The sequence below is a fragment of the Rhineura floridana genome, chromosome 19 (assembly GCF_030035675.1).
Source record: "Rhineura floridana isolate rRhiFlo1 chromosome 19, rRhiFlo1.hap2, whole genome shotgun sequence".
Lineage (NCBI taxonomy): Eukaryota > Metazoa > Chordata > Lepidosauria > Squamata > Rhineuridae > Rhineura > Rhineura floridana.
This window is the reverse complement of record NC_084498.1, coordinates 4,775,376-4,799,414: the sequence shown is the minus strand read 5'-3', so window position 1 is coordinate 4,799,414 and position 24,039 is coordinate 4,775,376. Positions and strand designations below refer to the sequence as shown.

Below are 24,039 nucleotides of genomic sequence, written 5' to 3'. Positions count from 1 at the left end.
GCCTTATGTGCAGCGTTTCCCAAAGCAGAGCTTAAGGCTGCAATTGTGCTGTGATTCACATGTGCCTGCCAGCCAGCAACACCTGCCCACCTGTCAAATTTGACCCTAGAGGCCAATCCTGATAAGGATCTAGCCTTGAAGCCCAACTTACAGTCTGTGTGGAGAGCCAGTGTGATTTGCTGTCTAATAATTTATCTCTTTCTTTTCTGTACCAAATAAGCTCAGACTGACTTCCAGTGTAAAATAAGAAATCCCAACATGACAGAATCCTGTGGGAGATCAGGCAGTCCCCTTCCTTGGCCATGCTGGGCAAAATCTGAAGACACTTTTATTTGTCCAGGTCTTTGGAGATTGATAGGAACTTTTAAGCGCTGCAGTTTTTATAACTCTCATTTTAATTATTGGATACTGGATATGGTTTCATCATATTTTTTGTTGTTTAGTGGGAGAAAGGGAGGGGTATAATGTCACTAATAAATAAAATGCAGCATAAAATGTGAATTCTGCAGCAGCATATAGCAAAAGGGCACAACTAAATAACTGTGCTGCTGCGAGTTGTCAGGCAGAATCAGCAGGAAGCTCTCTGAAAGAGCCGAGTCTTGGCCAGGCATCTGAAAGCACTATCCTGTCAAGCTCTGGGGAACTCCTTTGGGGAGGGCATTTCACCAGGCGGGGGGCACTGCTGCGAAGGCCTTGCTCTTTAGCAGGTCCTTGCCTGGCTCCGTTAGGCAGCAGGGCCCAGCAAGGCCTCCAGCGTTGACTGGAGCGTATGCAGGGGGCATACATGGAAGACAGGGTCATTCAGATATCTGGGCCACAAGTTGTTTTGCCCCTCAAAGTCAAACCACCCCGTTAAACTGAGCCTGGAAAGAAGCAGGCAGCCTGGTTTATGATTGTATTGCATTTACTTGTACTGTACCATATCTATATTCCCTTTCTCAGCAAAGGGGTCTCAAAGTAGTTCATCTAACGCAGAATGGCTTACAGGCACGGTTGAATAATTGTTTCTATTCACAGCGAGGGGAGCTTTCTATTTGTAGGCCTTCCACCCTAGAACAAAGGAACAGAATCCCTCACTCTCTGTCTGAGGTCTGCTCAGCTTCTGCCTCACAGGAGGTGGCTTGATGGAGTTGCCCACCTCCCTTGCCAATGGCAGCAGTAGTTCGGATGGGGTGAACTCGGGAGCCATCCCCAAAGGCCAGATCTGGAAGTGGAGCAGGGAACAGTGGCCAGGTTAGGAGGCCAGGGCTGCTCCCACAGACTCTTATCTGTTGCTGCAACATGGGTGAGATTTTGGAGGTACTCCCAACACTCTGGTGATCCCACGCAAGGGTGCTGTTGCTGAGTTTCTCCGTGGCACCTTGGGCTTCCATTAGCCCTTTTCTGACTCTGCAGCCATCAGGAAAATTCCTTAACCCTGCCCGACTGCCCTTGGTTCTGCTGCTGGAACCAGCTTGCCTTCCCCCAGCTCCCTTGAGCCCAGCTCTCAAGCACCCCGACAAAAGGACTCACGGGAGGCTGACCAGCATACTTGCTCAGAGCAAACTGACCTCTTGGAAAACTTTCTTTTGCTGCTTCCGCTTTGCTTGCCTGTTTGTGACTCTCCTTGTCTTTGCCTGCCTTACACCTTCTAGGAACTAAATCAGCATCCCTTCTCTTCCCTCCCCTTCAATTCCTTCTCCCAGCCTTGTTTGCCTTGTTGCTTCTGTGCCTGATCCTGCTGCTTTGCCTCTTGTCTGATCAAAGCGTGGGCTTGTCTTAGCTTGACAAACACTGCAGCTCAAGCTAGAACAGCCTCCTCCCAAGCTGGTGCCTTCCAGATGTTACAGACCACACCTCCCATCAGCCCCAGCTAACATGGGATTTGGAGTCCAAAACATCTGGAGTTGGGGAAGGCTAATATAGAACATCCCAGGCAACTAGTGTAATTTGGGAAAAGAATGGAATGCCTTGGAGCATGTGGATGATGTGTTTCCCTCACTGCTAAAATACGAGTAGTCGGTCCCCGTGCATCAAAGAACCAGAGACAAAGAGCTTCAGGAGAGGCAGGATCATTTCCGTGTCACTGATGCTGGCAATGGTCCTCACGGTGGCCTTAATTCTGCCCGCAGGCGTAGGCATGCAAAAATGCTGCCGGTTTTTATGTTCTTGGGGTGGGGGAGAAGCCGAGGCTCGGGGGGCTGTTGCCATGCCAAAGCAGAGGGTCCTGCCTGTCTGGTGACTCGCCTTCTCTTTCCCGTCAGGTCCGGCTGCACATGATGTGTGCAACACATCCCAATATTGTCCAGATCATTGAAGTCTATGCTAACAGTGTGCAGTTCCCACACGAGTCCAGTCCAAGGTAAGACTCTGCAAGGTGGTTTGATTTTTCCACGACACCTTTTCTACTTTTAGGCCACAATAGCGTGGGATTCTGTTTTGAATTTCCAACTGCCTTTTCTCCAAAGCAGACTGCAGCTGCCATTTGTCTTGTTTTTCTCCCCTCTCCTCATCATAGTAGTGTGTGTTCCTTTTCATTGTGACAACTGTGTTGTTCAGAGTGTGTTGACATTTTTTTCTTCCTGCTGGTCTAACTTCTTAGCCATCTGGCTCCCAATTGCCATGTTTTGGATATTGGGATGTGTGCAGCATAGATCCTGGCCTTTTTTGAGAGGGCCAGTAGGCTTTGTCTTTTTTTCCCTTGGCTTTTTAAAATACTGGTGCTCTTGCGAGGTAAGGTAAAGCATCTCCTGAGATGCATCTTGGGTGCCATTAAGGCTGGCAGAGCAGCAAAGCTCAGGCCTGAACCTGGGGTGTGATCTCCTAGGAGGTTCTGCTGCTTAAGCCTCACAGAAGCAAATGTGAGCTGTGTTGGCCAAAGGGGTTTCGACTTGGCACTTGCTCTGAGCTTGCATATGCATCAGGTGGCAAATGGCGCTTTGCTCACATGCACATTCCTTCAGACGCCTTGCCTGTAACGTGTTCACTTTTTCTTTTCTGTGAGTAAGAGGGCCTCCCTATTTGCAGTTTTCCTTTCTCAGTGACGTCCAGAAAAATGGAACCCCTCAAACTCCTAAACCCTAAACTGCTCATCTTCTCTTTGATGTTGAACTGGGTAGTAGAGCAGTTGCTCTGGCCCCCTTGGTTTGAAGTGTGGGGTGTGAGCTGAAGTTTTTAATTAACGTTTTGACCTTTTTTTTTCATGTAACAAACTGGAATGCTTTTAAAACAGGGCTCGGCTCCTAATTGTAATGGAGATGATGGAAGGGGGCGAACTGTTTCACAGAATCAGCCAACATCGGCACTTTACTGAGAAGCAAGCAAGCCAAGTAACAAAGCAGGCAAGTTCTTAACACACGCACACACCCAACCCCCCACCCTGCCCTTCTTTAAGCAAAAACCACTGGAGAAATGGTTCATAAAGTAACTGTCCATTTTTTGGGGTGGGCAAGAGGCAAGCTTTTTTAAAAAACCAAAAAAAACCAACCCCAACCCTCTGATATGATATTGCCTGCTTTGTTATGATCTGCCCATTTGTCTCCTACTTCCGGCTGAGGCACAGTCTTTCTCTATTATTAGTTAAAACTGGAGGAACGGGTCACACTTTGCACTCCCCAGATTTATTTTTTAGAGTGTATAAGAACAGGAATTGCTTCCCTTAAAGGAGCCCACTCCCCTCTCTCTGTGTGTGAGTCTCTGTTCTGAGAGGAGGCCAGCCCAGCGTCAGTTGCTTATGCAAAGACTGAGTGGGCTTCCTCCTTTGGAGGTGGGTGATTTTGCAGCGTCTGTCTTGGGAGTGAATGAATAATTGCGCCTGACAGATTGGGCAGGATTGCCTGCTACCAGCAAAGGCTGATGGGAAGGAGGCAATGCCCACACTATGATTTGTGCAAGGCTGTAGCAGGCAGCTTCCTTTGTTGGCAGATACTTTGGGCTCCCAGGAACCTTGAATTTATTCTCTTGTAGCACACTGTTTTGGGATTTTCTGGTCTGTGCAAATGTGTTAAACAGAAGAAGAAAAATCATTTAATGTTTTGGTTAAAGATCAAATGAAATTCTTATCAGCAGGCCCATGATTCAGAGTAGATTTATATAGCTATGAATTCCCTGCCAACCCCACCACTACAAGGCCATTGAAGAAAGGGTGGCCAGGGGTGTATTGAGACGGCTTTCAACACAGCTGGATTCCCAGCATTATTAATTATTTTTTAATTAAAATTATATCCCACCCTTCCTCCCAGTAGGAGCCCAGGGCAAAACCTTGGTCTCGGGCAGGGGTTCCCAAACTTCCCCTCCATGGACTGCTTGAAAATTGCTGAGGGTCTTGGCCAACCACTTAATGATTTTTCTGCCTGTTGTAGCCATTGTAATGTGCTGTGCTAGATTTCATAGAATTCAAATTGTAATACAACACAAGAAATATAGGAAGCAAAAAAAATACAATTAAAATCAATATTAGTATTTAATGGAATGGAATTCCCATCTTCAACCACAGACTCACAGACATGCCACAGACTACCTGATTGTAGCTCATGGGCCACATTTGGGAACCTCTGGTCTAGGGTCAGTTGAATCTCTTCCAGCTCTTGACCCTTTGTTAGAGGTTCATACCGAGTAGGACATGTGGTGAGTAGGACAATGTATGACCTGGTCACAGCCCAGCAGGTGCCAGATGCATGTCTTGAAACTCAAACCCCCACACCTGTGTGCGATGTGGGCAGTCTGTGCAACAGAAGGAACAGTTGTTTCTGAATACTGTAACGTATCCAGAGATAGGACAGTGCCTTCCCAGTGGTCTAGTCTTCAAAGTTACCTTGTCATCTTCAGACCATGGGGACTAGCAGGCTGAGAAGTATTGTAGCACAAGGCTAAATAAATGCAATGTTTCTTTTCTGGGAGTACACATTTTGTATTTTTGGTGTTCATGTTGATGTGGTTGCTTCTTCCTATCTCTCTTGGCATGATTTGTGTTGCTGGTGAGTTTTAGGAATATGGTACAGACAGCGGGGACAAGGGGTGAGGAAAGAGATTTGAGTAATCTAGCCTGTGGAGCACCTCTTTTCTCCAGATGTGTGTGTGTGTGTGTCACTGGGTGCCTTGTTTCTTGTTCTAATGAAGTCTTACCCATGAGCCTCCCTGCCTTTTGTTCCCTCTGTGTTTTCCACCGCGGCTGTTCCATCGCAGTGTACTTTGCAGTGCTTTGCTCTGATTGAACATAGGAGAATTTCTTCAGGAAAAGCTCTTTCCAGAAAAGTATCTTATGGAGAAACATTTAATCCTAAACTTTCTGGGTGTTTTTTTATTAATAATCCTGTATGAACAAAGTGCTGTTCGTTGAGGATCTGGTGAAATGTGTCCATTCAATCCTCCTTCGCCTTGCTTGTAAAGTAGACTCACTGAAGAGTCCCGCTAGTAACTATTCTAAAGTGACCGTCTCGAATGTTATAACATTTATACTTCCATCTAGCTCCATCCATTTCAACAGGTTGACAACTACTTTTTAAAAACTCTTGTCTCTAAATTATGTTTTTTTCAGAAATACCTGAAGTTAAATATATGTTAATCCAGCTGAATTTAAGAACATTGATTTAATGGGAGAGGATTTTAATCTAATTTCCAGTTAAAATCTACAGAAATTTAAAATGCTTAACTTTGGCTGAATATTAACCTGGTTAAGAGTGTACAGTTTAATCCAAGGTTGGTTATGAGCAAAGTATAGAATTGTGAATTCTGGGTCAGATTTTAAAATTTCAAGTCCGCATGGTTGCTGGAATTTTTGTTTGAAAATAAGATCAACCTAAAAAAAAAGGAAGAAAAAAATATTGGAAACGAGAAGGCTTGGATTTCTAATAATTGAGAAGAATACTGTGAAAAATAAGTGCAATGTCTCCACCAGCCTGTTGTTATTACATTTATTAGTTGCTTTATACAAAGAAAAAATTTCAGAGCAACTTGACAAGATAAAATACACCACATAAAACCAACTTTAAACCAGAACAAAAGTAAAACAATGAACAATACAAAACACATAAATTGCCCATCCAGCAGGTCCTGCCTACCCCACTAAAAGACTGTTCCTGTTTTGGTAATGACAATACTAACATAATTTTCTATTCCATGGAAGTAATTGTGCATTTTAGCCTGACATTCTGTGTTAAACAAATTGCCTACCTTTTGGGGTTTTACCTTCCTTTTTGATTTCAAAATGTGATTTTAACCAAATAAAAATGTTTAGCACTGAGCATCTGTAGACTTGATCTTTGTTTTTGGGCTCACCTTTTAAATGCTGCCATTCATTTTGCTCTGGTTCTAAATGGTCTTAACCTTTTCCTTTCGTAGGGATTTATGATCATGATGTTTCATGTTAGCACTGTGGTTTGCTCTGAGGGTGGGGTGGGCAGCAGTGACTGAAGCTGCCGATTGTCCCTGGAGCAAGTTGCAAGGAAGGGAAAGTATGTCAAAGATTCAGTTAGCCTGGTTACTGCAAATGAAGGGACACTGTGGTGATGCATTCTCAGTACTGATTTTTTAAAAGTCGGATTAACACTTTGGTCTTGAAATCTAAAAGTAATTGGCAATAAACTGGGATGTGGAGCAAAATCTTTCCCTTAATGTTTTCACTTGGCTTGGCTCAAGGCAAGACAGTTTCAAGTACAACATGTCAAACTGTCCCTATCCTGTGGCAAGGTGAGCTTTTGAGGTGTTTCCTCCTCTCCCCCACCTTGGCTCTCCAGGAATGCTAAAAAGTCCCTGCTCAGGTTCATTGAGAAGATTAGTAAATGCCTGCTGTGCTTCATCCAGCTTAAATGCCCAGAGAGGTGAAAGCAAGGGTTGAAAACTTTCCTTAAGGACCCAAGCAGCAGACATCTTAAAGGTGGCTTTGCACAGCTTACTTGTTTTTCTTACTCACGCCCTCTCCAGCCGAATGGCCTTGCCTCAAGCCAGGAACATCTGTGCTGGCAAAACAGGAGGAAGCGTTTGCTCCGTAGGCGCCACTTGCCTCAAGCTGGAAAGGATGGTTTGCTTTATAGAAGCAGCTTGCAAGAAGCTTTGGGAGGAGCTTGCCTGAAGACAGAAGCCGCTGCTTGTTTTGTAGGCGCAGTGTCTGTGTGCCTCTCCCGCCTCAGGAGCAAGCTGCCCTCGTTGCTGTTTGCTCAATGGGGTGTCTTGCCTGTTCCTAGGTAACCCTTTCGAACAAATGCTCAGTCTGCTGTTTTTCTGATCTTTGTTTAAGGCCTGCCGAAAGGGGATCCCCACATGTGCATACGGGCACGATGGGGATGGTAATCGAGTCGAGATTTGTGATCTTGGAACCAGAGCACAATGACTGAGCCAGAGCCGAGGGCTGCAGTCCCGTGTCTCCATTCCAGATCTCAAGTTGCCCTTTGGCCTCCTGCACCCTTTTGAGGCAAACACTCTGTGGCGGTGCTGCTGCTGAGGGCGTCAACCACGTCCCCCACTTTTTGTTTTGGGAGCTGCAAATGCCATCCTGTCAGCGAGAGCCTTTCAGTGACTGTGTTCTGACAACTTGTGCCCTCTTTCCAGATAGCTTTGGCTTTGCAACACTGTCATTCTTTAAACATTGCCCATCGAGACCTCAAGCCTGAGAACCTTCTTTTCAAGGATAATTCTTTGGTAAGGTGGAGATTTGCTATTCTTGGTATTGTTGATTCTGTCATGCTGCTGGTTAGTTCAAATCAGGATGTGAAATTGAGCCACCTGGCCGCTAACATTTTGCCCCTACACTCACTGCCTGCCCCTCCAGCCAATAGCATGCAGCCCCTTCTCTCCCTGGGCCCTGTGTGGATTTCCCCCTCTCTCTCCTTGGCTCTTCTCACTGCTGCCTCTCTCCGTTGTTCCCTCCTTTCCAGCTGATGAGTTATTCTGCCCTCCGCTTTTCAGCCACCAAACTCCCAGTCTCTTAGCTTCTGTATCACCCTCAGCATCTCAGCCCTCAGCTGCTGTGTGATTTACTCACCCACCCCCACTCCATCCCACTTCACACAGACCTGTCACTTCTCTCACAGAAGTTGTACTGGTTTGCCCACATTCCATTGCTGACTGTTTCACACTGAGCGACGGCAGTGTTCGTGGAAGGGGATGAGGGGTGGAATTGGGGTAGAACTAATCTCTCAGATAGCCCTTGTTGCTTGTCTTCAGGATGCCCCGGTGAAACTGTGCGACTTTGGATTTGCCAAGGTGGACCAAGGTGACCTGATGACACCGCAGTTCACTCCTTACTACGTTGCACCTCAGGTAAAGGAGGGATTCCGCCTTTGGGAGGAAGGGGGGATATAAATTCAGTAAACAATAATCATACAGTAGGGCCCCACTCATACTGCAGGTTACGTTCCAGACCCCCGCTGTAAAGTGAAAACCACTGTAAAGCGGATCCCATTGACTTACATTGACCAAAATGGCGCCCGGTGGCAAAAAAACACCGTAAAAGCGGAACAAGCGCTGTAAAGCGGGGCCTTTCTACAATTCACAACCGTTGTATTAGCGGAACGCTGTAAAGCGGGGCCATGCTGTACATGTAAGTGGCTTAAACGGCTTGCAGAGGCAATCCAGTTCTGCCACCTGTTGGCCATGACACGTAATCTCTTCCTAGCCCAGGGGTGGAGAACCTCCGGCTAGGGGGGCTGAATGCGAATGTGACTCTTCAGGACTCTCTCCACACCACACCCTCTCTGTTCTGGCCACACCCATCACCAGCCCTTTTCCACACCCTCTCATAAGTGCCTTTGCCTAGCTGAAATGTCTCCTGGGATAATGCCTCTCGCTGGCCTGGATGGAAGATGAAGAGCTGGGTTGGTGTTTAGAAACCTCTTGATGGCTGGGTGGCTGGAATGTAGCCTCCTGTCCAAAGTCACAAAGTTTGTGCTCTGGCTGCACGAACCACTGGCATGTAGCTCCTGGAAGGTGTACAGGGTATTTGCAATATGCAAAATGTTACATATGGAACACAGAGAAGTTTCTAGTCCCTGTGATGATAATAATCTGATATATCTTGGGACCAGGATACCTGAGAGATCAGCTCACCTCTTTTTTCCTGGTTGAACTTTGCGCTCTACAGGTGAGGGTTAGCAAGAGGTCTGTTCCACACAACATAGGAAATGAACCTTTGGTGTTGTGGCATCCACTTTTTGGAATTTCCTCCCCTTAAATATTAGACAAGCCCCATCTCTGTTTCTCTTTGGCGCCCACTGAAGACCTTCCTCTTTCGAGTATCTTTTAAGCCTACCTTATCCCAGTCTGCGGCTATATTGGGATTGTTCTTAAAATGTTTTTAAGATGTTTATTTTTATTGTTTTATCACTTGAGTTTTGCCACCGTGGGGTGCTTTTGGGAGGAAGGGCGGGGTATAAATGTCATTCGTAATAAATAATGAAACACATGGAAGCTGTGCCTTGTGAAATCTTGGGAGGAAGAGGGAGGATAAGCAGCGCTTCACGGGAGCAGGGCTTCCATGCCCTGCATCACTCCTTGGCTGTTATAACCAACACAAGCAAAATAAATCAGCAGATATTTGCAAACTTTTTTATTATTCGCAGGCTTCAGCTTTTATTTTGCCGGAGTAACAACAGCTTTATTTGTTCCAAAATTTTTGTGGCTCTTTTGGAGCAGAATTGCAGTAGCTGTTGACTTAATGAGGAGCTTGCTTTTTTAAATTCCTTGGGCAAGCGGCAAGCACTGACAAGCTATAGTGTGACAAGCTTTGTCCCCTATCCTTGCAGAAGATGCTGAAGCTGGGTTGTGTCCATATTGCTTGACTACAAAGGTGTCTTTTGATGGAAAGTGTGCTGTTAAATGTCTGAAGACTGCCCGTTTCCTCTCCGTCCCCCCAGGTACTAGAGGCACAAAGAAGGCATCAGAAAGAGAAATCTGGTATCATCCCTACCTCACCAACACCCTACACTTACAATAAGGTATGCTTCTCCCCCCCCCCCCGGTGTCCTTTCCTGACTGTGTTTCAGGTACATTCAGTGGACGTTCTTCCATCTGCCCAGTTTTTCAGGCCTTTTAGACCTGGCAGCGCAGAATGACAAGAAGTATATAATTCTGTGGTGTTAAACGTTCATTTTTATGGCTTGCTCTTGTTGCTTTTTAAACAGCTAACTCTTGTCCTCAAGGTTAGGGAAATGACTGAAAAGTTGCAGGCACCCTCTGCAAAAGTCTGTTGTGTACGAGGGTGGGAACGTGTCTCTCCTTGGCAACGTGGCCTGCTACTGTAGACTCTAGTCAGTTTCCCATATATGTTCCCACTTACACTTTGCCTCCCATGGCCACATGGATTAAAAACTCTGTCCATGGCAGTCCCTACGATCAAGGGGACAAGATGTCGCTCGGGGACAGAGCCTCTGCTGCTTTCCATGCATCCGGTCTTTGGTTCAAACACTTTGGGATCTCCTGGTAGGGTTGGGAAAAGATCCTTGTCTAAAACTCTGGAGAGCTGCTGCCAATCAGTGTGGATCGTACTGGAGTAGATGGACTGACAACCTGCTGGTGTTGGGCAGCTTCCGATGGACTCAAGTGTCCCTCTTAGGAATGCCATCTATGCATGTTGTTTGAATAGGATTTTTGCAAAAAAGAAAGTTGGGGGGGAGAATCTGTTCTGCTCATTGATTTGCATAATTTAAGTACTGCATTTCACTTTCCCTAATGTAGAGTTTGCCTCTTCAATGTAGGATGTTTCCATAGCCTCCTCTGTGCCTGTTCCTTCCTCTGCCCCCCCCCACGAAGCTGTGCCCTTTATTGACAAACTTTTCTGCTGTTTCATCTTGAGTGTCAAAATCTGTTGTAAATCGCCTAGAGGCCGTTTGGTATTAGGCGACTAACAAATGAAATAAATAAATAAAGTTAAGCTTTCTTTCCCTCCCTCCCCCAGAGCTGTGACTTGTGGTCCCTGGGTGTCATCATTTACGTGATGCTGTGCGGCTACCCACCTTTCTACTCCAAGCACCACAGTCGGACAATTCCCAAGGACATGCGGAAAAAAATCATGACGGGGAGCTTTGAATTTCCAGAGGAGGAGTGGAGCCAGATCTCCGAAATGGCCAAAGACATTGTGCGCAAGTAAGTCCGTCGCTGGGTGTGGAGGAAGGAATTGTTGTGTGAGACTCTCCTTGTTCCTTCTCTCTCCTACCAAAGGAGCCAGGCACTGCCCGGTGGGTGAGTGGGCTCCACAGCTGCCTGTGGTGCCCTTGGAAGCCACCAGTGATACAAGCAGGTGGGTGTTTCTGTTCCCATACTGGCTGCTTCTCAGGCATGAATCAGTCCTCTGTCACCGGTATCTTTGGAATTTGAAAAGCTTTCTCTCATTTTAACTATCACTTACTTTGTTACCTGCCCCCCACCGCACCCCACCCCCTGTTTACCAGAATGTAGCATAAAATGATAATGTTGGCCCACTTATCAGGCACACACAACATTTTTGTAGACATACCCTTAGAAGGGTGATTTTCTTTCAAACTTTCCACCCTCACAGAACCTTTTTTTGTCACAGGACCAGTTTATCTGACATAGAATTTCTGCCCGTTGCCAAGGAGTCTGAAGAGGGACTTAGGGGGCCCCACTTGATTCTTGTATGGCCTTGGCCTGGCCACCCGGGCCTACATCCAGGTGGGGAATGGGAACTGGCCAATGAGCCACATTGTTATCTCACGCCCCTTCCTGCGGGCCAGATTTATCTGGAACTCGCATCAGGCTGATATTGGGGAGAGAGAACACAACATTTTTATGGCCTGAAAAAGCAGAACTTAACTGCACTAAGCTGGGGAAGGCAGAGTCTCAAACAGGTGCGATCCCACCCATCTCTCGGCCTCACTGGGGCTGCCAACTTTCTGACAGTGGGAGGGGTATGTGGCCACTTCTCCATCTTTTGGCTTGGAGAAGCAGTAAACGGGTCTAAAGTCCAGCTGCTGAAAAGAAAATTCTGCCACATGCAGCCAGCCAGAACAAGCCCCAGGCAGCCGAGCGCCAGTATCCCTCACTCCTAGGTAAGTACAATGATTTGGCCTCCCTGCCCGCCGTGTCCGGAGAGGAAAGAATCCTCTTGGGTGGGTTGGCTGCCAGCATGCCCTTTGGCGGTGAGGCTTTGGCCCAGCCGCACGTTGTGTGACCCACCCACTAGGATGGGGCATCTGCTGCACAGTTGACTTCAGGCAGAGCCTGAATTTTTACCCTTCCCAATTCCAAACGTGTGCTCAGCATGGGCATGTTTTAAAATCAGTCGAGACCAATTTAATGATTAAGCGAGACTGGCCTCCTCTTCCATCAACTTTGCCTCCACAGCCAAGTGCAACTTGCTAAAAGATGGTTGGATTTTGGGAAGTCTCCAAGGCAGGGAGGGTTGTTTCCATGACTGAGGGCGGGGCCAGCCAAGTGAAGCAAGTTGCTTCTAGTGCTAGAATTCAGGAGGACAGCTAGAGACGGAGATTGATGGCTGAAGGGGTGCGGCAAGACCTCTAGGGTTGGTCCGAGCAAGGCCTGGGGTGCCGTGGCTTGGGGCAGCAATGGCTGCTGCCTCTGTGTGGGTTCTGGTCACCTAACTTGACACCCTGAGCTCACTTTCCAATCTGTGGTGAAGGAAAAGGATGGCGGCAGTAGATGGGCTGACCTCGAGCTGTTTAGGGCTTCCTAGGTCAAAAGCAGCAGCGGGAAGAACAGGACAGGGTAAAGAAACAAGCGGTTTGGGATTAACGTTTTAAAAATACCTTTTTAAACTCATAGGCTGCTGAAGGTGAAGCCAGAGGAAAGACTGACCATAGAAGGTGTTCTGGACCACCCTTGGCTGAACTCCACGGAGGCTCTCGATAACATTTTGCCCTCTGCCCAGTTAATGATGGACAAGGTTCGTGCCACTTTGTTTTTCCTATTTTTTTTTTTAATTTAAAATTCCGTGCTAAGCTATTTGTTGCCAGTCTAGTCCAGTATTTCCTACTCTGGCTGGCAGTGGCTCTCCAGGGTCTCAGGCAAAGAGAAAGATCTTTCCCATCGCCTGCGACTGCCTGATCCTTTCAACTGGAGATGCTGCCAGAGACTGAACTTGGGACCTTCTCCATGCAGTGCAGGTGCTCCACCACCGGCCTCTAATTTTAGTGCCATCTGCTGTTCTGAGAGAGCAGCCCTTAATCCCCTCCTGTTGCCCATCTGTGTACATGCTCAAACAAGGCATGAATCAGAAGCTGAAACGAATACAAAGGAGGAAAGAATCCTTGGTAAAAAATCAGAGGCTCAGTACTCCTCTCAGGGGTAGACGGGAAATATGCAGACCTTTTCTTTCAGCCAGGGGTGGGGAGCCTGGGGGAGCCCTCCAGATGTTGCTGGGCTCCCAACTCCCTTCGGCCCCAGGCAACATGGCCAGTGGCCCAGGATGATGGGAGCTGTACTCCAGCAACATCTGGAGGGCCACCGGTTCCCCACCGACATTGGGCTGGTTTGCACTTTGCACTAAGCCAAGCCTGCCTGTGCATGAGGGCTCCAGGAGAGGAGGCTGTGGCCACTTTGCTCCTCCTTGGTTGTTCTGCAACACCGCCCTGAGTTAAGCCATGTTGCGTGTCATCCGAGCCCAGGCTTGTGGCTGAGCTCTTCCTCCAAGCTAGCCGTGAGCTGGAACCAAGATTTGTCCTATGATTTACAGCTCGCAGTCTGTCCACAAGCCCAGTTTTGGATGATAGGCTAAGCCCAAACGGTGGCACAGCTCAGGGCAGCCCAGCAGCGGATGCCTTGGAAGGAGCAAAGTGGCCGCAGTCTCTTGCCACAGTTTGACGTAGTGCAACCCGCACGCCAGCCCACCGTCTCTCAGGCTGGTGCAGAGATCATGGAGCCAAACCACAGACTTGTGCGGATGCACATCCCACACAGGTCACATGGCACATAGGAGAAGTCCCCTCCTCCACTTCTTGGTTTTCTCTAACCATAATTTACCGGGACCCTTGAGACAGCAATCTTGGTCAGCTCTTTGCTCCCACGTTATCCTTTGAAATGCGTTCGCAAAGCATGGTTTCTACGTCAGCTGTAGTTTGCAGATGCAAAATGTGTGTCCCTAAAACCTAAGAAGTGGGGTGGGGAGGATCCATGCATGGGGGAGGGGGGAGCCCCTGGCATGTCCATGAACCTGCTAAGCGTGGCTTGGATTTTTATTGTTTGAGCCTTAGAAAAGCAGTTTGCAAACATTTAAATAAATAAAACAGGAGGTTTGTGCTGTCCAAATAAGGCCTTTGTGTCTTCAGGGTCCATTTATGAGGGTTTTCATTTATTTAAGATATTTACAAATTGTTCCCCCTCCCAACGAACATGCAGCAAATATATAGACATCATAACACAAGTAGCAATAAAAACACAACCCTAAAAGAAAAGCATTAACAGATCATTAAAGCCCCAATTCAAACACGCTGCTGATAAAAGTTGTCATGCTACAAGAATGAGGATGACAGGCGTACTTCTTAAGGGGAGGTCATTCCAGGATCAGGGCCCCACAACAAAGAAGGCCCTCTTAGAAGTTCCTTCCCCTAAATCCTCATGATGACCACAAGCAGAGCCCTCCATGCCAGTCATATTGGCTGATAATGGAAGAGAGACTCCTGTAGATATTTGGATACCAAGCCATTGAGGGCTTTGTAAACCACTGTTAATACCTTGAATTGGGTGCAGTAGCGTGCACACATCCAGTGCAGATTTTTTTAGGATCGGTGTCATATGATGCCATCTTGCTTGCCCCGGTTAATAGCCTGGCAGCCAGATTTTGCATAACCTGCAGCTTCTGGGCTGTTCTGAAGGGGTAGCCCCACATAAAGCGCATTGCAGTGATCCAGTTGTGGTATATGGTAGAAACACCCTGAGAATCTTTGCCTGTGTGGGACAGGATATTCCAAGAGGGGATCTGGGGACTGCTACAGCCTTTCTGGGAAGGTGTTTTGTTGCCAGCCAGCTCCCTGTGACCTTAGACCAACCTACAGCTCTTGGCAGCACCAGTGTACTGAGCCATACCTGGGCCAGGTGTAGCAGTCAGTTGATTTGCACGGGGACAGGCCTCCCCCCATTCCCCCTGATTGGCTCCTCGGTGAGCCAGCCTGCTCAAAGTCTGATCACTGAATGCCAGCCTTCAGTCAACAGTCTTGCACTATCTTCTTGCCTCTATGTGTGTGAATTCTTACTTTGCCCAAACGATGTAAGCCAAATTCTCCCCAGTGCCTTGTGAGCAAGGATCATTCTGAAGTGTTGCAGTCAGTCCTGCTTAACGTAACTGTCCTGATGAGTGCTGGGCGATTTGTCAGCTTGCGCTAGTTGTTGTTGTTGTGAGGGGAAGGGAAGAGGTGTACGCTAAGGTGTAGAGCAGCAGTTCATAAGTATAGGTGGCCAACGTGTGGTGCTGGGGTTCCCAGAGAAGGAAATTCCACGGTTGAGGACAGCTGCAGAGATCACTTATCTGAGTGCCCTTGAAGTTCTGACTAGATACACACCTGGAATCTGAAGAGGGAAGCCCCTGTCTGTCTTAAAGTCTGAGCTGGATCATAAGAGAGGAAATGTCCCCTTGCATCTGCCGGTCCCAGACCATTGAGGGCTTTGAAGATCAGAGCCAGGTCAGACACTGGAGCCCTGATGGCTGGGTGCTTCCAGTAATTCATCCTTATCACAAGTCAGGTGGTGACATTTTCCTGAAGCTTCCACGCTGTTGTTGGTTAACAGTTGGCCACTGCTGTTGCTGAGCCCACTGCCACTCAAGCACTGTCTGTGCCCTTGATGGAACCCTCACGTGGCAAGTTCACACCAGGCAGCCCTGAGAGCTTTCCAGCCAGAGGGTTTTGTAAACCGCTCTCCCTCTTTCCAGCCGGTAATCTAATACTGAGGAGCTGAAGTGGCCCACAGTCTCTGTGTGATGTTCAAGAAGCACGGGCTATGTTCAGGCATGAAGCTCCTGCTGCTGCTGGTTCCCATTACTGCATCGATTCACAACCTGAGATGTCACTTCTTTTCCTTCTTCCCCCTCCATCGTACAGGCAATGGTTGCTGGGATACAGCAGGCACACGCAGAGCAGCTGGCAAATATGAGGATCCAGGATCTCAAAGTCAGCCTCAAGCCCCTCCACTCTGTCAACAACCCAATCCTGCGCAAACGGAAGCTGCTGGGGTAAACTGCCAAAGACAACTGATATAAGCAAACACAACCGGTCTGTCCTGCACCAGATATTGGGGCCTCATCTGTGAGCAAAACCTACAGGAGGGACAGCCAACGAGAGCCTAACTCTTGCTTGGGAAGGGAAGCCTTGCAGACTTCTGGAGCAGGGAATGGGGAACTCGTGGCTGTCCAGATGCTGGACTGCAGCTGCCATCCGCACCAGCCAGAATGGCCAATGGGCGGGGGTGGTGGGAGTTGCGGCCCAAAGGCCCAGCGACATCTGGATGGCCACACGTTCCACACCTCTGTTTAAAAAATAATCTATTCAAGGTGGATGCCTCTCCCTTGAGAAGGAGCTGGACCATGTGGCCTGTTTGAAACAGAGACATGGAAGACTGTGTCTCATTAGATACCGAGCAGGCACCGCTCTTGGCTGTCTTCCGTTTCCTCTGGATCAGGGAAGGGGGATCTGCAGGTCTCCCAATGTTGCTGGGCTCCAGATGCCAACACGACCAGCAGTCAAGGACGATGGGAGTTGTAGTCCAACAACGCCTGCAGGGGTACGGGGGCCCCTTCCTGTGGTGGAGGGACCAGGGGCCTCCCAGGAGCCAGCCTGCTTCCCTCCTGTGCCTTGGTTGGCGTCTGAGAACGGTGGCTGAGCAGATCGTGAGCTCGGGGGGTGGGAAGGCACCCGTTGTCTCTAGACGATGGGGGGCACCCGCAGGTTGCTCCCTTCTGGAAGGAGGAGCTGCTCCAAGTCTCCTTCAGCTCAGTGCCTAGAACAAGACTGAACAATTCGACTGAATGTCAGGAAAAAATTCCTAACTGTTAGAGCCATACGACAGTGGAGCCCATGACCTAGAGAGGTGGGGGGCTGTCCCACATTGGAGGCATTCGAGAGGCAGCTGGACAGCCATCTGTTGGGAATGCTTTGATTTGGATTCCTGCATTGAGCAGGGGGTTGGACTTGATGGCCTTATAGGCCCCTTCCAACTCTACTGTTCTATGATTCTAGGACAGTGGAGGCAATAAAAGGAAGGCTTTTGTGTTTTAAAAAAGAAACAAACAAACAGAAGAAGCTCTCAAGTGTCCAGTCCACCCTAGTCCACAGGTTCCCGCATGCCGTAGCGGGATGCATACCGTTGTCGAGGGAGAATCTTCTCTCAGCCACCAAATACACGCTTGGCAAGGGGTTGGGGCGGTGGCAGCGAATCTCAAAAGGTAGAATACATTCAGAGGAGGGTGCCAGGCGCAAAAGCGGAGGATCCTGTGTTGGTGGCTCTTTCTTCGTGGGCATCTTCTTGCCTCACTTGGGTGCTGCTGCCTCCCAACAGATGAAACAGCAGCCCAGAACCACTGCCTGATGCTAGCCGGAAGAGGGCCTGGGGGACCCTGAAGCTTACGCCCGAGTTGTGCTCATATTTCCCCATCATCTCATTACAGAACAAAACCAAAGGACAGCGTATATATCCACGATCCTGAGAACAGTAGCGAAGACTCCAATGTCGCCCTGGAAAAGCTCCGCGACGTGATCGCCCAGTGCATCCTGCCGCAGGCTGGTAAAGGTCACAGATTTTAAGACAAGCTGTGTTTGTGGGAGGGGGAGAGGGTGGGGGAAGCCTGGGGACTGGGAGGGCAGTGGCACGAGTCTGCCGTACTCTTTTAACCCTTTCTCCAACAGCCAGTTTGTACGTTTGTATGTCACGCTGGTTTACAGCAGCATCAAAACAAAACAATACAATATCTCACAAGAAGGCCAGAGTAGCAGTGCAGCAGATCAAATACTAAAGCGAGCTAATAAGAGCAGGAAAATTTTAAATGCCTGGAGGAGGGATAACACTCAAGGGCTTCCTTGACAATAGCGCTTCATAAGCAGGGCACCCCAACTGAAAAAGCCCTCTCCCTCGTTCATCATTTTACCTAGCAGTGGAGCTTTCCTTACTGACTCTTCACAGGTGAATCTCTCTTTGTTTTTCATGTGTGTGTACCTGTTGCTAGGACAGCTGTGGCCCACCCAGTGACCTTGCAAAGGCCCAGGCTGGGCAGATAACCCTGACTATCCCTCTGCTGCCCTCTGCTAGCCACTTAGCATTTTCCCACAGCCGACTAAGATTATTTTCCAGACTTTCCCAACCTTCTGCTCCAGGAGTGAAGAGAAGAGGTGATAAATAATTTTATGTCCTGCCTTTCCGCCTTTAGAAACAGGAGGCCAACTAACAATCATTTTTTTAAAAAAATTATAGTTAATTAACATAGCAATAAAAGGCATGTTGGTGACAAAACTAGAATAAAATAATTTGGGGGAGACGTGCCTCACTACCCTACTAGGCTTGCGTCAGATGCGTTGCAAAAAGCCAGGTGTGGTTGGACTTGATGGCCTTCTAGGCCCCTTCCAACTCTACTATTCTATGATTCTATGATCTAGACCTCTTAAAATACCTGCTGCCGTCACCTACTGACTTAAAGAGAGCAGTAGGAGCCTCTTTTTATAAACTACCCCTGTACCAACTACGTGAAGCAAGATAGATTTGCTTTGGAATCCGCCCAGACCACAATATAGGCGCTCAACCATAAACATACATTTTATTAAGGAGCATAACATTAGGAACAAAGTAGTCTTTATTGCAGTCGATGGCCAGAAAGTATTGCCACAGTAGCACAGGTGAGGAGAGGAAGGGTGGCAGCAGCTGGTTGCTCCTCCTTCCTCTCCACCCCTGCCCCGCCTTTCACTCCATGCTGAGTAGCTGGGGAGGGGGGCAAGCACTGAGGGAGGGGGCACGAGGAGCACAAAACAAACCAGGGAATCAAAAAACAGCAGTGAAAATCCACAGAGAAGAGGAAAATCAGCTCCAAGGACCTGTAACTTCCCGATACGTTTCAACGATATCTTTAGCAAGTGGCAAGCTAAGCTGAGTCTAGTTAAGTGTAGGAAGTAGCTTTATTGGATTAGTTTTTATGACAGAGCAAATGAGAGAACTTTCCCTTGACAAATGCAAGCTCAACCGTTCACTTGGACCTTTACCAGATCGGGAGTGGTCTGTGAACTTGTGTGCTTCCCCCTCCCTTGCAGAAATTCCCCGTTGCTTTTCTTTTGGGGCCAGATGACAGAGCGGCAATACATCTGCACTGCACTGGGGGATGGGATGTGGGGGACAGCAGCCCTCCCTCTCTCTATGCAGTCTGGCATAAGCCATGAGAAACACTCCTATGACCTTCTTTTCCATCCTGAAACAGGCGAAAATGAAGATGAGAAGCTGAATGAAGTGGTGCAAGAAGCCTGGAAATATAACAGGGAGTGTAAATTGTTACGAGACACCCTTCAGTCTTTCAGCTGGAATGGTAAATGTTGCTTGGCATTGCTTGCGGAGGGGAGAGGGGGCACTCAGGCTGAAGTGGCATTAAGGGCAGTTCAGCTTCCCTCCTCTTCCAGCCTCCAGTTTCCCACGTGTCAAAATGTGGCCCTTTCATCACTGGGTAGTTGGGAGATTTGAAAGCACGTAGAGCATCTCATGTTGTATCAGTGGGAGACGTTTTGTTCCTGGACGCTTCTTCATCTGCTGCCATGCTGGAGTCAGTGGAAGAGGATTTTGGGGAGCAGGGAGAGGGCCTCTGTGTGTACCTTGAAGCTCTTGACACACAGTGGGGTAAAAAAAGGAAAGCTCAAGTCTCTTCAGCAAGGATAGACGGAAGAAGCAGCCATTGCTGTCATTCCATCAGCTAGAGCAGGAAGTAGAACATTGAGCCTGGACTCTAGAAACCTAGGGTCAAAGACTCATTGGAGTGCCCTTGATATGTCTCTCAGCATAACCTACCTCACAGTTGCGAAGATAAAATGGGGCAACCCATGTGTACACTCTTGAGCTCCTTAGAGGACATTCAGGGTACAGATTTCATAACAAGAATCATGGAAAGCTGCCTCTCTGTCTGCTCTCAACGATGGGCCTTTTCATCCTTCCACTGAGTGAGTGGTTTGCAAACACACTTGCCAGCTTTTATAAACTTAGGAACTGTCGCAAAGCCTGAGAAGGGCCCCTTCCTCAACTTCTGCTTCGGGCCAAGAGAGCTGCCTCCTCTGGCATGATTCCTTGTCTGATCAATGTCTGCATATACACATAACGCTAAACCATGGTTTGTTTTAACCATAGTTTGTTCAGGAAACCACAGTTCGTCCCTCAAATGGGCACACAAGTCACAGTTTGTTTCTCAAAGCTTGGCTTGTTTTGCAGATGCTCTTGACTCATGCCTCCGTAGCTTGGTGAGAGTCTGGAGTGGGGTGGCCGAGGAAACAACAGTTAAGCAAGACTTTTTGATTCAGACATCATGCCAAACCATAATTAAAATAAGCCACAGTTTTTAAGCAAGCAGCATATCATTGCTTCACATTGTGGTTGTTGCCAGAAAACAAGCCATGGTTTAGTGCTGCATGTGAACCAGGCCAATGAATGCATCTGAAAGAGTATTCCCCCCTTCTCCTCTGGCTGTTTTCTTCGTTTCACTGGCTTGGCACTAACCAGGGTCATGTCTTATATTTTAGGCAGAGGATTCACAGACAAAGTGGACCGACTAAAACTTGCAGAAATTGTGAAACAAGTTATTGAAGAACAGACAAATTCCCACGACTCTCAATAGCTGGAGCTGCTTATTCTTAACAAAAGAAGAACACCCCCCCTTTTTTTTAACCATTTGAGATTTATCCTTTAAAATGTAAAAAGTATTTTTATGTAAATTAATAAATCATAATTATTTCATTAAATTTTCATGCAGCTTGAAAATTGCTGTATAGATGTAGATAGCGAGAATCATTGGTACTGTAATATTTTTTTAAAAGCTCGGTTCCTCAAAATATATATACTTATATATATTATATATTATATATGATTTTTATGTACTGTTTAACACATGACTCTGTGAAATGGGGCACATTATTATTGTGTTCTCTTCTTCAATAACCAGATGCTGTAGGCTCTCTCCCCCTCCAGCTGCCTTGATCGAATGGTTAAGAGCCTCTATCGGTTAACATTGTTCTGTTTCTGTCCTTTGCATTTAGCTCACTAAATTACTTGAACAAAGCACTGAAGGATATGAACAGCATGATTGTCTTTTGTAACTTTCTTCCGAGGCAGCCACTTCAGTGGCAAAGAGTTGGCTGTGGAGGACAACCCAACCTCTGGCAATTGCTAAGGCTTCCCTGTTCCCTGGTCCCCGAGCTGCTTCAAGCTCTTCCCCTTTCTTCTGGCTTCCCAGCGTGAAGCTGAAAAAGGACAGAACCTCACTCTCTAATCTGGATATGTTTGCTTTTTAAACTTTTTTTTAAAAAACAATTTCAGTTAACAAAGATCTGTACATATTTCTAGTTTTCTATCTTACAACACTTTTGCTTTTTAAGGCTGGGCTGATGACAGTTTTATAGAATTATTTTGGTACAATCACCTGTGCCGTTTAGTATGTGAAGCGCCAGTTCAAGGCTGCTAGGAGCTGTTGACTTTTCAAATTAATGTTTTTCATAGCTCATTTACTTCCAGGTCATTTACACTTGGTTTCCTTAGCCATAGTGGCTCATCATTTGCTGCACACTATTTTTGTTCTTTTACTGCTATTTAGCTAATTGCTCAGTGGGTCTCTCTCCAGTAATTTTTGTAAGTTAGAACTTGGAACCCTCCCCTGACAGAGATGCAGCCTCATTGCATCACAGCCTCTTTCTTGGTCCTTTCCAACAATTCCCAGTGAATAGCATTAAATTGTCTCCTCACTGTTAAATTTTAAGGTGGGTAACGTGTGCTTTTAGGTGAGCTCTTCAGCACTGATCATGAAGCAAAGAAATCTCTACTGGCAGGAAGGAAGATGGAGGGGCTTGATACATCCACAGGCTATCCTCCTTCATTTCTGTTCACAACTAATAGATTGGAATACGACATAAATACAAGACCACGATCTGATGTGGACATGAAGAGCATGCACCCAGAAACTAGTAAAGCAGTCCCTCTCTGGGCATGTCCACAAACTAAGTGTCTCAAGACAAGAGTAGATCGGCCTTCTCAACTCTTCCTCGCAGCAGGAAGTATTTTAATCACTGATGCCAGGGAGAGATGGAGGTCTCCATTCAGAAGAACACTGCCAAAGTGGAAATGTGGCTTTTGGATGCTCTTCAAAAGACCTAGGCGAGGTGGGTTTTTACCACCAGCTTGTTGATAGTTGCCTGGTGGGAATTTGCTTCTGCATGGGAACATCAAGCCAAAAGCTGGTATTTCTGATGCTGTTCTTCCATGAATGAAAGTAGCATCTTCCCTTCCAGGATATCGCCAGAAGTGGCGTTATTTTGCTCTGATAATTGGCATCCGTCGTGTTCAAAGTTTTACACATACCTTTCTTTTGGAGCCACTGTTCCTTCATTGCCCTCCATGCAGAGGATATTACAGCCACCAACTTGAGCTGCTGTGCTGCAGAATTAACAACAGTGTTTGTCTTGCCTTTTTTATATTTTTTTGCAGAAGTGCTGTGAGAACTTCCATGCACACACATGTGCAAAGAGAAGGCTGTTGTGAAAGAAGTGCTCCTTTGAGGTTGTGCTTAACTTCCAGTTGAAAGTGGAGGGAACTGTAAGTGGCTGACGGGCAACAACAGTTCCCAGAATGCTCTTGTCTTCACCACTCTGGTTACCAGGTTGGCATCCAGACCAGATCAGTCACTTAGAACATTAAGCAAAGAAAAAGTAGAGGAAGGTTAGTATGACAGTTTGAGGCTGAAGATCAAATGCTGTTGTTTCTGTATTACAAAGGATTAGTTTTATGGCCTTAACTATTTTAAGTGGTTTTTAAAAACATATTTTTAATGCCTCTATGTCTGCCTACCCTTTTAATGGAGGTTAAAGGGCTGAAATCTTTTGACCGGTTTGGGGTTTTAGTACGTGTTTCATGTTCTGCATCATAACAAGGCAAAGCAGATTCTGGATAAAAGTCTTGCTTTCAACAGAGGAGTCCCTGGTGAGTGGATTGCTGAAGAACACTTCCTCTTGTAAACACCAGCAGCCCACTCCGTAGCTCTGTGACCAGTGGTTAAGCGAGCATAAAACTTCTTGCATGTGCATAGTCTGCCATTTACTTCAGAGGAATGCTCACACGGATTTGCTGCCTCTTTCAAAGTAAACTTTCAAAGAGCCCTTTGTGTATGCCTAGGAAACCTCTGCATCATCATCTGTTTTCTGGGTTGGACCAGTATCGTGCAGGAAGCAACATGACGAAAGTAATGCCAAGTGAGTTGTGTAAACCAGTCTGTTTTTCCACCCTGGGAGTGCTATTGGGATAATGTCTATATTGCTGCCTTCCCCAACCTCGTGCTCCCTAGATTTTTGGACTGAAACTCGCAACACCCTTGACAATTGGCCACACAGCTGGCTGGTGGGAGTTGCACTCCAAAACCTCTGTTTGGGGAAGGCTGTTATAGTTAAATACATGTGGAAAACAGGAGACTTTCCTGTGGCCAGAAAAGATCCCAGATTCATAGTAGCACCTGCCAATCATTGAACTGAAAATGCATATGGATTTAGTTTTCATTCCGATGCAACCTTTTCCACATTGATTTTCTCTGCTGGGATTTTTTTTTTTAAGCAGCACACCTTTAGGATAAAACTACGGTCTGTTTATGATTGGTCATCCTATAGAAATTGGCTCAGATGATAACATGACTGTTTGCTTATTCAAAAATGCAGGAACTTGTTCAGGAAAGGGAATTTGTTCTGAGACTGAATGGCAGCATGCATGCACTTCTTTTTTGGTATCTCTGTCCCCCTACATCCAAATGCTGTATCACAGAATCATGTTTTTTTTCTTCACCATTGCAGTGTGTCCTTTTGCTTGTACCATGGTTTTGTTTTCTCTTTTTCAATCAGTATTATATAAATGTAAATATTATGCATTGGTGTACATAAATTTTACTAAAACTGA

The 24,039-nt window shown here is 47.0% G+C and overlaps 1 protein-coding gene across 2 annotated transcripts in view; it reads left to right on the top strand.

Annotated features, from left to right (window-relative positions):
* MAPKAPK5 (MAPK activated protein kinase 5) overlaps window positions 1-24,039 on the top strand; it is a 30,006-nt gene extending 5,967 nt beyond the window's left edge. The window contains exons 4-14 of one of the 2 annotated variants that reach the window (XM_061602478.1): window positions 2,244-2,341; window positions 3,212-3,320; window positions 7,525-7,614; window positions 8,140-8,235; window positions 9,828-9,908; window positions 10,868-11,055; window positions 12,712-12,832; window positions 15,981-16,111; window positions 17,543-17,664; window positions 19,334-19,438; window positions 20,634-24,039. In XM_061602478.1, the coding sequence (XP_061458462.1) occupies window positions 2,244-2,341; window positions 3,212-3,320; window positions 7,525-7,614; window positions 8,140-8,235; window positions 9,828-9,908; window positions 10,868-11,055; window positions 12,712-12,832; window positions 15,981-16,111; window positions 17,543-17,664; window positions 19,334-19,438; window positions 20,634-20,728 (1,236 nt within the window). In that variant the 3' untranslated portion in view covers window positions 20,729-24,039. The remainder of the gene's footprint in view (window positions 1-2,243; window positions 2,342-3,211; window positions 3,321-7,524; window positions 7,615-8,139; window positions 8,236-9,827; window positions 9,909-10,867; window positions 11,056-12,711; window positions 12,833-15,980; window positions 16,112-17,542; window positions 17,665-19,333; window positions 19,439-20,633) is intronic. The other variant, XM_061602479.1, reaches the window with a different exon arrangement.